Below are 14,239 nucleotides of genomic sequence, written 5' to 3'. Positions count from 1 at the left end.
TATCGAGTCACTTAAATGCGCAGTTATTATTTTCAAAAGAACTTGAGACGACTAAATTGTACTCAAGAGAGATAAAAACAATTTAGGCGCAGTAGAGAAAAAGTAAACATTTATATCGCAACCTAGAGCTCGTTGTCCTGTCAAGCTGCTATTTTTATACAAACATTTTCGCCAATTACCATTATGATGTTATCTTACAATATGCCTGAAGGGAAAAAAATATTTACAAGCTAAAGGAAACACTATCCAAAACATCGCTATTATGCGTTTTAACTTTTTGTAACACGAATTAAAAAATCAAAAATTTGCACAAAGTTTGCAGTTCAGTTATACTTAGTTAAATCTTCCCAAACGAAAGTAAGTTTTCGACGGACAAAATTTAGGGTGCCTGAAGCAAGCTTTGCCCGAGTCATTAATCTCGCCCCCTTGTTAAAAATAGCTACTAAAATGTTAAAGGAAGAAACGCACTGAAAAATTGACTGTGCAAGGAAGATACTCTTGTAATACGCTTTAATAATTGTGAGATACTCTGGAAACCGTCCGGTGACGAAGACGCATGAGTTGTCACATAGCTATAAAACGCGCTAAAAGATCTGATATCGAGACCGGCTGGTATACTTCTTCGCCGTGCAGTAAGTCCATGAATCGAGACTCAGAACGCCCACGGTTATGTAAATTTCTAATCGGCGTGAAGTTGCAGTTTTTTCCTGTGAAAATTGCTAATTTCCTTTTAGCATGGAATCGTGTTTACGAAATAACACCATTACAGGCGGCTGCAAAACAAACAAGTCTTTAGTCTGCGTAATATTCCTTTTCATTGGGATGACTAGAAGTTCCGTGAAAATCTAAATCCTGCAGTGAACAGAGATCGGAAAAGAGAACCGCTTAAGATGATTTAAATTATAAAAGGTTCTTTCATTTCAGCAAAGATGTTAATTGCAATTAGTCCAAGGGAACTTTTTCTCTTGTTTTGGACATGATTTAAAGGTGAAGATTTGCAACTTTCGTGAAAGGATTAATGAGACAGAAAACTTGATCCAATGGGTACTTTAACAAATAAATTGAGAACTTTATCGAGTGCAAAAAAGCGCGCGTGTCACAATGCAATTGGAAGAAAGCTCACGTCGATAAAAATACAAACAAGTTAAAAGCGAGAAGAAGCGACAGGTCTTTGTCAAGCTGCATAATTTGAGTCGGTTTACACCTGCAGATGCGAGGCCGGGGCCTTATTTACAGAATTAAGACTGTAAGACTAACACATATGACACGCTTTAGCATATGTCTTCTTAACGAAAAGGATATAATTAAAATTCACCCAAAATGAAAGTTAACATTGTAGTTGAGACACAATTGGGCCTCTGGTAACTTAATAGGGTTGAGTTTTCATTTATGTTTTCGTTCACAGCTTTTAGCTCATATTATTAAAACCTACTCGTTCCCTGTCACGATTCGCTTTAAATATTGTTTCCTTCTTTCGGACATAAAAGGGACATTAATGGTTAAAGAAGACTGCTTTTAGTAAGCGGCTGTTGTCAATGGTCTTTTCTCATTGGTAGTTTCATTTACATCCGGCTGCAATTGGCCAAGTAAAAACATTCACACCGAAAATAGGGCTCACGGGCTAATTTATGCAGTGCGACTATCCGTTGTTTTGCCGACGTCAAATTTAATACTTTTTCCGTCAATTGCGCTCTTTCCGGTCTCAAAACATCATTTACGGATTAAAACTGGAGATGGCCGGCTATTTCTTCGCGATGTTTGAGTTGTAGAAACCATACAACGACTTTTCTACCAGGCCAACTTCAATAGTGTCGCTGGTTTAGCGACTGAAACGCTGTTTACAAACTTAACCTTTTTCTCGCGGTTTAAATTGCGCTTTGGAACACTCTTCATGGCGTTCGCGTTTGGAGATTCATATTTGAAACTTCCACCAATAAGCAAAGAAGGAACAGTCGAACTCGATGGCGAAAATTCGAAGAGAGGATCAGGCATTGTTCGTGATAAACACGGCCTGGTGAGGCTGCCTCCGATAGTTCGTTTGGACTCGCTTCGTTCGGCTTCAAGTGCGTCAAGGTTACGAAGCGAAACCCAAACTGCAACAGAAGCTGATAGTGAATCCGATCTGTCAACTTTAATAACACCTTCGAAAATCTCGCACAAAATGGAGAGTTTAAGGCACAGAAACTCAACCAAATTCAAAAAATATACCGCGAAGCGTGAAGATGAAACGAAATTAATTAAGGACCTGGCTGTTAAGGAAACGAACGAAGACGAAGCACGCTTTTTTGACGGCGAAGAAGCGTCGCATGGAAAGCAGAAGAATCGGTTTCGTTTGGGGTCTAACACGCCGTTAGACAAGTCCACCGATGATGAAGATTTAATGCCTCCTTACAAAGAGTCCGTGATGCGCCGTAGAGGCAGCAGCACATTTCAAACTTTGGGTAAATTAACGAGATCACACAGGTTAGCAAAATCTTCACCTGAATTATCTAATAGAAAGATCAATTTGCGACGTCGTCCAGAAAGCACCTTGTCATCGCTAACCGCGGGGCTAAGATCGACAAGCCGTTCCCGCTTATCACAACCACGACTTTCAGTTCACGATATCGACGGCTCAACGTTATCTCATCTTCAAGACACTTCAAAGACCGAGGAAAAACAGAAAGAACACGAAAAGCAACGGCGCCGCAACAATCACAGGTGGGCAAATGATACTGCTAACCAGCCTCGAAGCACCCCTAGCTCGCCTGTTTGCAGTGAATCTGTAAATAAAGAGATCAAGCAAAAAGGCCGAAAGTCATTAAACGATATAACGGACGCGATGCAGTTTACTGACCGAAGAAGGCCTTCGCTGACACCGAAAAAGCAAAATTTAATCCAGGAAAGCGAAGCGCTTAAAATTGAAGGAAAAAGCTGCGTGCACAATGAAAGGGAAAGGCTGCCAGACCATGTGCCCGGCGCAGATGGACACGTCGATACTTTACATCCGCCAAAACAAGGAGAAAAAAGACACTCTCTGTATGATTTGCAACAAATTTTAACTTTGCTTCAAGAAGAGAATTTGAAGCGGCAGACCTCGTCAACGGCTTCGACGCCTCGAAATACAAGTGCGACTTCCAGCGCGAACGATAAGGCTTCAAATGCGTCTGTTTACGATTTAAGGGAGTTCTTGATGCTAGCGGCCGCCGAAGCTTCGAATGCCAGTACGGGGCAGACGAAAAAGAAGACGAGCGCTTCACAACATCTTCTTCTTCCTGGTCAAGAACGAGAAAATACACGCAACGAAAGAAAAGGTTCAGTGTATGATCTAATGGAGTTTTTATCACTGGGTAGCGTTGCTGAATCGGAATCAAGCTCGGCGAGCGAAAACTCCAGTAGAGCGACTTCCCCGAGAATCGTGTTATCCCCTGGCAGCCCGGGTTCAAATGACTCGCTTTCTGTTTCTACGCATTCAGAAGAAGGAAGACGATCGTCTACCTACGATCTGATGGAGTTCTTATCTCTGTCGCGCTCCGGGGGGAGTTCCCGCTCTGATTCAGGGCAGAGTACTCCAGCTTTGCGTGGAAATGATTCTAGTGGAGTAGAAAATGAAGAAAGTGAGCTGGGAAGACAGAAAAAAGAGAACAGAAGCCTGTCTGTTTATGACCTAGCAGAATTCTTGTCTATGACCTCTGCTGTACCTCCGCTCGTACGAGTTACACCGGCCTCAGATGAGGAACAAACGAAAGCCAGCGCAAATCTCGCGCAGTCGTCGGGAGCCATGAACAATCATTTAAACATGCCCAGGCAATCAGTGTACGATCTGAGAGAAATTCTGAATGTTTTGCAACAAGAACACGAGAGAAAACGCGAGTCCACCTACAGTTTGCAAGAAATTCTGTCTAAAATGCAGCGAGAAGCTGATGAGAAAAGCCACCTCGCTTCTGGTAACGCAGGTTCCAACGAGAAGGACACCCTCGCTTCGCCCTCGCTTCCGATGACCGCCAGCAGTGGCTACTCGACCGCTAGCGATTCTGCAACTTCAGCAAGCGCGAAATACTTGGAGGCAAATACCAGTAATCGTCAAATGTCTGTGTATGACCTGAAAGAATTCTTGTCGTTGCATGCCATTCAACAGAGCCAGCCAAATCAACAACAGCTCTCATCCGCCGTGCTCAGACGAAAGTTTTCCGGCGTCTCGCAAAGCGGTGTTAGTATTTACGTCACGGACGAGAGCAACAGAAGCATCGACAGTGAAGTCTTCGAAGATGTGTTCCTTCCAGTGCCTGGCATAGGGACTGACCCGAGTGGACCTTCGCCTAAGAGAGGCTCAGTATACGACCTCCGCGAGTTTTTAAACATTTTAAACGATGACGAATCCCCCTTGAGAAGAAGATTGTCCAGCGTGTCATCTGCCTCGTCTAAACCTAGCGAAAGCGAACCTGAATCAAATTCTTACACAAACTCGCGAAATTCAGATTCAGCTGCCGCGAATGAAAATATCACGGCCGGCGCAACGCGACCTCAACTTTCCCCGCGTCAAGATTCGGGAGGCAGCATGTCTCTGTATGATCTTGGTGAGTTCCTTTCGCTTCTCAACACTGACGAATCTCCACTAAGGCGGAGGCTTTCAAGCGCGAGCGAAATTATGGCCGGAGAGGGTGAAATTCGTGTACGAACGCCTGTTCTTTCGAGAAGCGACTCAGAGAAGGGATTTTACAGTCTGGAAGAAATACTGACACTAATGAAAGACCTTGAACAAAAGAGAATCAGTGAAAACACGAGTGGGGAACTTGAGGTCGGTTCTGGGGAGGAAATAAGTTTACAAGTTCCAACTTTACCTCCTAAAACTGATAAAATAAACACTCAACCTCTATCGTCTAAAAAGCGCTTACAGTCTCAAAGATCACTGAAAAGTGTCCCAGAAACGTCCGAAGTAAGATCTAACATTTCAAATTCTTCATAGAATAATTTTTGTGTGAATCTCGCTGAGAGAATCAATTTAAATGACTTGCAATAGCAATCGATGTTTTAAATCTTGACGCTGTTTCAATCAAAATAAATAGTTTGTTTGAATGAAATAATTGTTTGCTTCAAATTTTTGTTAAATATATGGTTGGAGGGCTTTTCTACTCAGCCATTTTCTCAACGTGAATTGTGTAAACTGAGTTTTCTTCAATCCAGCTAAATATTTGGTCATATCGCGCCTGAGTGAGGTATCTTGTACATAAATTGCAACGGAAAATAAATTTGTTGGTTTTAGCCTGTCAGTCTACAGTGATTCCGTATTGAACGAAATTTTCACCTGCCAGGCTATTTAGAAAAAAGCCAAAATTTACATAAACAGTTTTGAACACTGAATTTGTTGATTAAAGGTTCGTGGAGACGAAAGGGCATTCAATATAGCAATGACCCTCGCCGATATATTTCAGAATTGACGATAGAGTCACAAATATTTATTAAGTTACAAATGAGTATGTAGCCCTGTAAAATAGGCTTCAAAAACGAGTTTTCTCCGGACAAAACGACACACAATTCGAGCACATTTCTATATACGCATTGTATTACCTTTCAGACTAGCTAAATGTAAACAAATCATTCGCGGTGTGTCGAACTGGTATATACGTCTGTTTACTGTCTTCTGTTTCACGCTAAACGGCAAAGAAAATTCAGTTCATAACAGACGCCTGCACGTATCACAAAAAAGTTTATATCATTCTCACAATCGCTGTGTTTTGATTATCTACGGTAAAGAGCTTTCTGGTCTGCTGGCGTTTTGAGCATAAATCGCCCTATTTTCCCTTTCTTGGCCTTTTCTGACACTAAAAATATAAAGTCAGAGTCCATGATAATTCGGACCTGTACTTCTTGACTAATATAAATAAAACGATATTGATTGTATGAGTAGGTGAAAGAAAAAAATATATAGTTAAAAGATCATCAATCAATTTTCTATTTTTAAATACTTCCACCTAAAAATTAAATGCTTTGCTGAAAATGTATCATTAGAATTTATGGACTTGCTACCTTGATATTGCCTTTGTATGATTTATTAATTATTGTTTTTCGTTTACAACTATACTTTGCACGGTGTTTTAGTCGACATTTTTTTGAATTTCCAGCTAAAATATAAATTCCTTCGTCCGTAATGTACCCCGAAAGCAAGAAAAACTACATTGAAAAGGATAATGCCGGAAGGCAAGGAAACCAACCACGGAATTTCAATGTTATTTAGCCTTAGACGTCTATGAGCCATTCATTTGCCGGATTTTGAGATAGGACGCTTAAAACGGATTAATACTGCCTTACGTATAGATACTAGAAATCTCAAATTATATTTGTTACTCCAGCAAGACCTTTATGCAGTTAACTCCGATCAAACTTCTGAGTTCAAGTTGCGTCATTCATCTGAAATGCCAATTTTCAAAGTCTTGAAAAGTAGAGACCCTTAAAAAATTGTTGAGAAATATTGAACAATATTTGCACTGTTGGCTTTCTCACTGAGAAATGGTCAGTATACTAAGTAAGTAATATTAAGTACGTCAAACCTTTCAATAGATTTAGCCTCATTGGAAATTAAACATATTTGGAGACGGCACTTCCTTACAGTAAAAATTTACGCTTAGAATTTTTGTACAAAATATAAACTGTCAAAATTGATTCGAATACCAAATCTTTGTTCCCAAATTGCTGTCCTTCATCTAATCGGATCGGTGTTAAATGCTTTAATTTCAAGTATTTTCGTTCCAAACTGCGGACATTATGAGAGGGTATTTTAGACGACTTAGGGCAAGCCTTCGGCTCCAGATTGGATTCATTTTCTCATTATAACTACATTAACTTATAAAGTGCTGGCTTTTTTTTTCGCCAATCTGGTTTTCGTGTAAGATGTTTTTATGAATATCGATATACACGCCGTGCTTTGTAAATTTGTAGGTCGGGCAACCTCAAGTAATTAAAAATTTTATTATGTCTATTATTTGTCAATTGTTCTACTAAGCCCTGTCATTTGCATTTTCTCTTCATTAGCGCTCAGTCCATGCAGGCAATACTCCCTCGTATGTCAATAAATGTAATGGCTTTATCCCTTACCCGAGATGAAAGGACAATTTGAAATTCCATGATGATTCTCAGATGATGTACGTTTAGTTTGATCGTGGGTTGATTATTGCAGTTTCAAAAAATTGATAACGAAGAAAACGTTTGCGCCTCCGTAATTGCCCCTAATGTATTCCTTTAATATGGAAATAGACAAGACAAAACTTAACTCATTGTGAAAACACCCTCGCTCCACGTGAACAATGTCACGAAATGAAAAAAAGACCAGTTAGGTAAGCACTAAATTGGCTTTGTACGTAATACCCCAGGCAAAAGTAATAATACACTTAAAACCTAGCTTGTAAATTAGAGTTTTAAAGACATTACGCTAATGGATCGAAATGGACGAAATCTTCACCACTCATTTGTGACGGAAATAGCTGACACCTGTTTTGCGTGTCCAGGCGGCCGCTGACTGGACGGTCGCGAGAGACCGGAGAGCTGGGACCACGAATTTCTAAAGGCTGGTTTTCACTCGCGCGTAAGCACAGGAATAAGTAAAATAGGGGGACTGCTGCTAATGAAATAGGGCATTTTGTTGAAATTTTTTTCTAACAAAAGACACTAATTATCTGCATCTTACTACGTCTGTTTATATCGACTAGGGTAGCGTCCACACAACACCGGAGGAATCTGAAAACGGAGCTTCATTTCTACGGCTAGGCCTACCGTCCACATTAGTCTGTCACGAAAACGGAGCTTTTCAAAAACGCTCTTTAAACCGGAATTTGAAAACGCCGACTTATTGTTTTCGTGTGGGCTGAAAACGTTCTGAAACTTCAGGCTAAATACACGCATCGTTGGTTAAATAAAGCGATGAATTTATTTGCCTTTTTTTTTTTCTCCCTTTTTCATGTGTTGATGTGGGAGAAAATAAATAACCGAATTGTTGTACTTATTAAAATCTGCATGCTCTGCGGGCCTGCGGGCCTGTGTGGTGTATCAGATAAAGTAAACAGCGCGCCGTTTTCTGGTCTTGGCCTTTTTTTCTTTCTTGTCAGTTTAATGGTGGTCTAATTCAAAATCACCATTTGAGACTTCAAGGGTGGACTTTTTACTTATTAAGTTAAAAAAATGTGGATTTTCTCATCCCCAGCAGGTCAACTCCCAACAATTATATTTCATTATGGCAAGAAAACGGATGCTCAGCGGTCAACCTTTCCAACATACAAGAATGGGTCCTAGTCGAGTCACAAAATGGCGGCTCTGAAACATGGGTCAAGAAAGTTTTATGATATTCCAAGCGGAGAATTATCAAATGTAAGGAGCAGATATAGTCTTCGGAAAGACAAAAATATCGAGGAACTTCTCAACTACATTAATCAAAGCTGTATTGGGAAAGATGTAATGTTTTCTGGGCCGTATGGCGCGCGGAAAGGTAAGCTTTGTGCAGCGTATTATTAAATTTTGCTGTGTGTTAAACCTCATTGTTAAACTAAAATATCTGATTTATTTGTCATTTGCAGTGACTTATTGCGACTATACAGCATCAGGAAGGTAGGAACATCGTATATAAGCAGGATCTGATATATATGAGTAGCGGTAATTATAATTTGGAGCTCTTTAATTTAAGCTCGTTTGACCGGGCTGTAATTTCCAACATGGTTTCTCAAACTGGCCAGGAATTTTCATCCTGGGATGAATCTCTCTGCTTGAAATATCGAACTTAATTTCAGGCTAGTGCTTATTTAAGCAAATAAGTAAAGCTTAATGAGAGAGATCCCAAGGTCAATGAGTAGATTTTTACTTTACATGTACAGTCAAACCTCTATAGCAAAGATATCAGTGACGTCACCTATTGTTATTAATATGCCAACCAGAGAACTATTGATCGGTGAAACAAATAATTCATACGAACGAAATAATTCTTTTGTTTAACGTTTTGAACATTTAAATAACAAAAACAATATTTGTAAACAAATATCTTCCCTATTAAGCGGACTCCATATTAAGCAGACACCCTCTATTAAGCGGACAGCAGTGCAAGTCCCATTTTTCTTTTCCCAAATTTACTGTGAAAAATACCTATATTCAACAGACACCTCTATTAAGCGGACATGGACATCTTAAACTTGACTTTATGGTCATTTCTATTGTTAGAAACCTGTATCAAACGGACACTGCAAAAAGAATGCATGATTTTTTTGGTCCACATTTTAGTAGACTCTTTTAGTAGATCGTACATTTAAGTTTGCCAACAAACTGAGCTGTCACAGAAACGCAATATTTTGTTATTCAGTTTTGTTTTTACAGAACATTTGTTCTTGTTTGATTTTGTGAACCTTTGCATGATTCGATCAATATAGATACTGTTACTGTAAACTTAAATCGCTTTACCTCGTATACACGTCATTGTTTATGGAAATACGATATTTCAGAGTTCTTGACCATTCATGAGAATGCTATTTGACCCTTTCAAGGTCTTTTAATACTGACGAATATTAATATGACCCTTTTAAGACGAATTCTGAGGAAACCTGTTTTCAATGGACACCATGTATTAAGCGGACACTAGCACTGGTCCCGAGGGTGTCCGCCTAATACAGGTTTGACTGTGTGTTTTTCATTTTGAATGTTCTTCCTTAGATCATTGACATTTGTTGAGGATTACATACGAGAGCAGGTCTTGCCTCACTATGGCAACACACACACAACTACAACAGTGACCTCCCTGCAGACCACCTTGTATCGCCATGAGGCAAGGTCAGTGGCTAATATAAACCCACTAAATAAATGTGCTTTGCAACCCTCATAACTCAGTCCTCTTGAGATCTCATCATGATTTTGGTAACCTTTTTTTGGGTTAACCCTTTCAAAATTAAAATATCTGTATGAGAATCCATTGTTAAATCTTTCGTAGAAAATTTTTACAGCTTCTGATGATTTCATTCTCAGAAATTAAAGGTAGCTAGCAAAACACTTCTGCAAAAAACCTTGTAGTTGTGGCATATTCTACTGTGCAAGAATGGTATTGAAATTGCGTTAGAGTCAGACATGTATCACAGATGTGTCAGAAGAGTAAAATAAGGATGTTTGATTAACACTTACAGTAGAACCTTGCAGTCTTAAACTCCATTATCTTGAACTCAGATCATTTCCCCTTGGATGTAATACATTTTCAGTCACTTACTATCGGCTATCTTGAACCCCTGACATCTTACACTTTTTTTTGTTATCCTTAAATTAAAAGTTCAGATCTATAGCATAGCAGGGATCAACTGCACATTCAAGTAGTGCTTAGAGTTAACTAAGCGGTTTCATTATTGCTATTTTGTGCTTTTGTACCAGGGATATTATCAGAAATGCAGTGAATGCCAGTGAGAGTGACTCTGTGGTATTTGTTGGAAATGGTGTGACAGGAGCAGTTCACAAGTTAATTCATGCACTGGACTTCAAACATCCTCCAGTGAGTTTCCTGATTGCTGTCAGTAGCTGTGTCTAAACTGATTAGACTTGCCAACAGTAATTCTTAATTTGATGCCCTAAAGAATTCTGTCACACTTTTCTGTCATTGTTTATCCTTAAGTATCCCTTGTGGGAGGCGCAATGGCCTCATGGTTAGTGCACTCCACTTGGGATAGAACGGTCCGGGGCCGAGTCCAGGATGGGGACACTGTGCTGTGTTCTTGGGCAAGACACTTAACTCTCACAGTGCCTTTCTCCACCCAGATGTATAAATAGGTATTGGTGAATTTAATACTGGAGGATAACCCTGTGATGGATAAGCATCTTATCCAGGGTGGAGTAGAAATACTCCTAGTCACTTCATGCTACAGAAACTGGAGATAAGCGCTAGCCTGATGGATCACTTGGCTTGTATGCAGACTTGTCACCTACCCCTTAGTGCTTTTACTATGTGTTTATATTTATTAGACAGATGTCACTCCTGTGGAGAGAACTAAGAAACTTGTTCAAAGCAGCTTGGTGCCTTTATTGTTACAACTAATTCTTGTGGGAAAGGAAGTATATCACATTTGAACTAAGTTACACAGCCCAACTTCCACCAATCTTTGGTACAGTGGTAGTGCATCTAATTTAAAAGTGTGTGTAAGATCATAGTAAGGTCTGTGTTTGAGTCTAGTGGCCCATCAACCCAGTGCCTGTCTCCAGTTTCCATAGCAGGAAGTGAGTAGGATCATTAGATTAATGATCCTACTCACTTCCTGCTATGAAAACTTGAGACAGGCACTGGACTGATACGCCACTAGACTCAAACACACACCTTACTATGATCTTATACTCTCCACCTCCCTCACTGGATTGGATGCTAGTCCATTACAAGGTTACCACCCTCTAGCATAAAATTTGCTGGTGCCCCACTCTGAGTGGAAAGAGGTATTGTGAGAGTATTTCTAACTCAAGAACAGAGTAAAGGGTCCTGCTCAAGGACATGACACAATGACCATGGCCTGGGGCTGAACATGGAGCACTTGAATCAGGGTCCAGTGCACTAAATGTGAGGCCACCACACCTCACACTCACAGGTTACGATCATAGGTTTGACTCCTTGTACTCCTTTTGGGAGAACTCAGTTGATATTAATTAATTTTCCAAGTGGATTGTCCCTGATTGATGCAGGCCTTTCTCAAGAGATTATTCTCCCAAGCATAACATAAATTATACATGTACAATCATTTCTTTCTGATATCCCATGGCTGTTTGAAGCCACTCTGAGTAGCTAGTAAATAAATAACATTTTGTCAGTGATAAACTGCCAAACTCTTTTAATCACTGGGAAGAGAATAAATCCTGGCCCTCTTCCTCATATGCTTGCAATGATGATGACTAACATTTACATGTAGCATTTTTCTAATTCTTGTACAATGTTCTTTGGAATCAGATTGTGTTTGTTGGACCATTTGAGCATCATTCAAATCTTCTCCCTTGGAAAGAATTAGGCGCTGAGGTAAGGTGCAAAAGGCTCACAAGTTTTTTCACAACTTCAAACACATCCCTTGGCCAGTAGATTTAATTGTATATACAGTATGTCAACTTATAGTAAATAACTTGCATCACAGTTGCATTATCAGTGTATTGAAAATGCAGTTTAAAAATTCAATTATTCTACAAGTAAGTTGAAATAGGTGACTGAAAAGGTTACAAAGATTCTCAAGTTATTTACCTATTTGCACAGTGCTTCATAACCACTCATTAAGCTGTTTTTCAGATTAGCTGTAAGTTACTATTTATCTAAGCAGTAGTTTGTATAAATTGTATTTTATTTTTTTTCTTGGAAAGTGTTCTCCTCATATAATTGAAGGGGTGAGTGCAAAACCATGCTAAGTGACGATTTGGGTGAAAAAAAATTTCGCGAAAGGGCTTGAATTTTTGCATGTGGTCTTCAATGTAATAGAAAAACACGGCCCTGTATTTTTGTCGCTGGTTTTTGCTTCGTTTTCGAGTTATAATGTATGCAAAAATACTTGGCTTTTCCTAGCCATGTCTTTAGGAGTTTATTTGTTGAACAGCAAACAGGCAGACTGTTTATAGTGTATGAAGTCAAAATCAAATCTCACAGCATATATAGAGCGGAAATCTGGCAACAGATTATTTACATCGGTTATTGTGACGTGAACACAACACGTGAATTGATCGAGTGTCAAACAAAATACATCGAACAAAAAAGAGATGTGCCGCATTAGACCTCTGTCAACTAATATCTTACGCATTGTTTTAAAGTACCTTGTATGCCTGCCTGGTGGTTGAGAGGCATCATACAGTCTCGATAAACCCGTAAGTCAGCAGCACGTTTTAAAGAATCAAAATGTGTTCTGAAACTTCGAAGGCAGCTGATATACTGTAATCGTGTTATCGGCGTTTGAAGTCAGATTGAGCCAGGCAGCAAAGTCCAAGAGCAGTTCTTGCCCAAGAAAAATACCCTCTGGTGAGTTGCGGCCCAATTGCCAAGTGTTGCTAGCGTCAAAGTTTGGAAAGTGAGAACTGGTTTTAGACTTATAAAATTGGTCTTGTATCGACTGCCATGTTTCCCGCGCACGAGGTGTAAAGACCCTTCCCGGTATGCATTGCGATCACGTTCTGCGGACATTTCTCGAACTGGTAACTAGATTGTGTAAACATAATAACGACCAACAAGTAGCGATCGATTTTAACATAGATCTGTGATCCAGGTTGCGTTGATTTTATTTCAAATTGGCATGATTTGTAGTGTTTTGAGCTTCTGGGATTGGTGGACATGCAGATGTATGGAGACCCGTGCGTTGTGCAGAAGGGTTAATCTGTTAATCTGTCAGCCCTATTTATAGTGCGTTTTCACGTGAAATCAACATCATTGAGCTTATAAGTTGTGTGAAATTACCATTTTGCTGGTTTCTAAGTGAAACCAACATCCTTGCCGTCATGCGTTAACGTGGAATCAACATTTTAACCTATTTAGACCTGAAATTGACATCATTGAGCTTATGTGCTGTATGAAATCGACATTTTGTTGGTTTCTAGGTGAAATCAACATCCTTGCCGTCACGCGTTAATGTGAAATCAACATATAAACCTATTTAGACCTGAAATCAACATCATTGAGCTTATACGTTGCGTGAAATTGACATTTTGCTGGTTTCTAAGAGAAATCAACCTCCTTGCTGTCATGCATTAACGTGAAATCAACATTTAAACCTTTTTTGACCTAAAATCAACATTTTTGAGCTTATACGTTGCGTGAAATTGACATTTTACTGCATTCTAAGTGAAATCAAAGTCCTTGCGGTTGCGGCGGGCCGATCCTTTGTTATGATAAACCGAGGCGAGACTTCGACTTATAACAAAGGCTTGGCTTGGTTATTATAACAAAGGATCGGCTCTGTTTATCATAACAAAGGCCCGGCTTCGTTTATTTGAAGGCCTCGGCTGGAAAAGGGCGTTAGGTATTTTAATCAAAAGTGAACTTTGTCGAAAAAACTCTAAATTTCGCATGCAGTTTTGTTTAGGTATGTTTAGCAATGTCCTGTAGTTTTTCCATTAAGCTTCGCTTCATTTTCGAGATATTGCGTATGCAAAAAAACCACTTGGTTTTTCTAGCAGTGTCTTTATAAACGAAGCAAAAACCAGCGGGAAAAATACAGCACCATGTTCTTCTATTACATTGAAGACCACATGCAAAAATTCAAGCCCTTTCGCGAATTTTTTTTTTCACCCAAATCATCACTTA

The 14,239-nt window shown here is 39.6% G+C and overlaps 2 protein-coding genes across 2 annotated transcripts in view; both read left to right on the top strand.

The window, feature by feature from the left end:
• The first annotated feature begins 155 nt into the window (after positions 1-155).
• LOC145498134 (uncharacterized) lies at positions 156-5,764 on the top strand. The gene has a single exon (XM_081478015.1). The coding sequence runs from the start codon at positions 1,892-1,894 to the stop codon at positions 4,943-4,945; it is 3,054 nt and encodes a 1,017-aa protein (XP_081334141.1). The 5' UTR covers positions 156-1,891; the 3' UTR covers positions 4,946-5,764.
• Positions 5,765-8,259: 2,495 nt separating this feature from the next.
• Positions 8,260-14,239, top strand: part of LOC145498735 (uncharacterized) — a 41,115-nt gene continuing 35,135 nt past the window's right edge. The window contains exons 1-5 of the mRNA XM_081478663.1: positions 8,260-8,455; positions 8,544-8,574; positions 9,664-9,780; positions 10,366-10,483; positions 11,918-11,983. Coding sequence (XP_081334789.1) covers positions 8,275-8,455; positions 8,544-8,574; positions 9,664-9,780; positions 10,366-10,483; positions 11,918-11,983 — 513 coding nt within the window. The 5' untranslated portion in view covers positions 8,260-8,274. The remainder of the gene's footprint in view (positions 8,456-8,543; positions 8,575-9,663; positions 9,781-10,365; positions 10,484-11,917; positions 11,984-14,239) is intronic.

The sequence above is a fragment of the Orbicella franksi genome, chromosome 9 (genome assembly GCF_964199315.1).
Source record: "Orbicella franksi chromosome 9, jaOrbFran1.1, whole genome shotgun sequence".
In the NCBI taxonomy this organism is placed as follows: Eukaryota; Metazoa; Cnidaria; class Anthozoa; order Scleractinia; family Merulinidae; genus Orbicella; species Orbicella franksi.
This window is presented reverse-complemented; position numbering and strand designations above follow the sequence as displayed.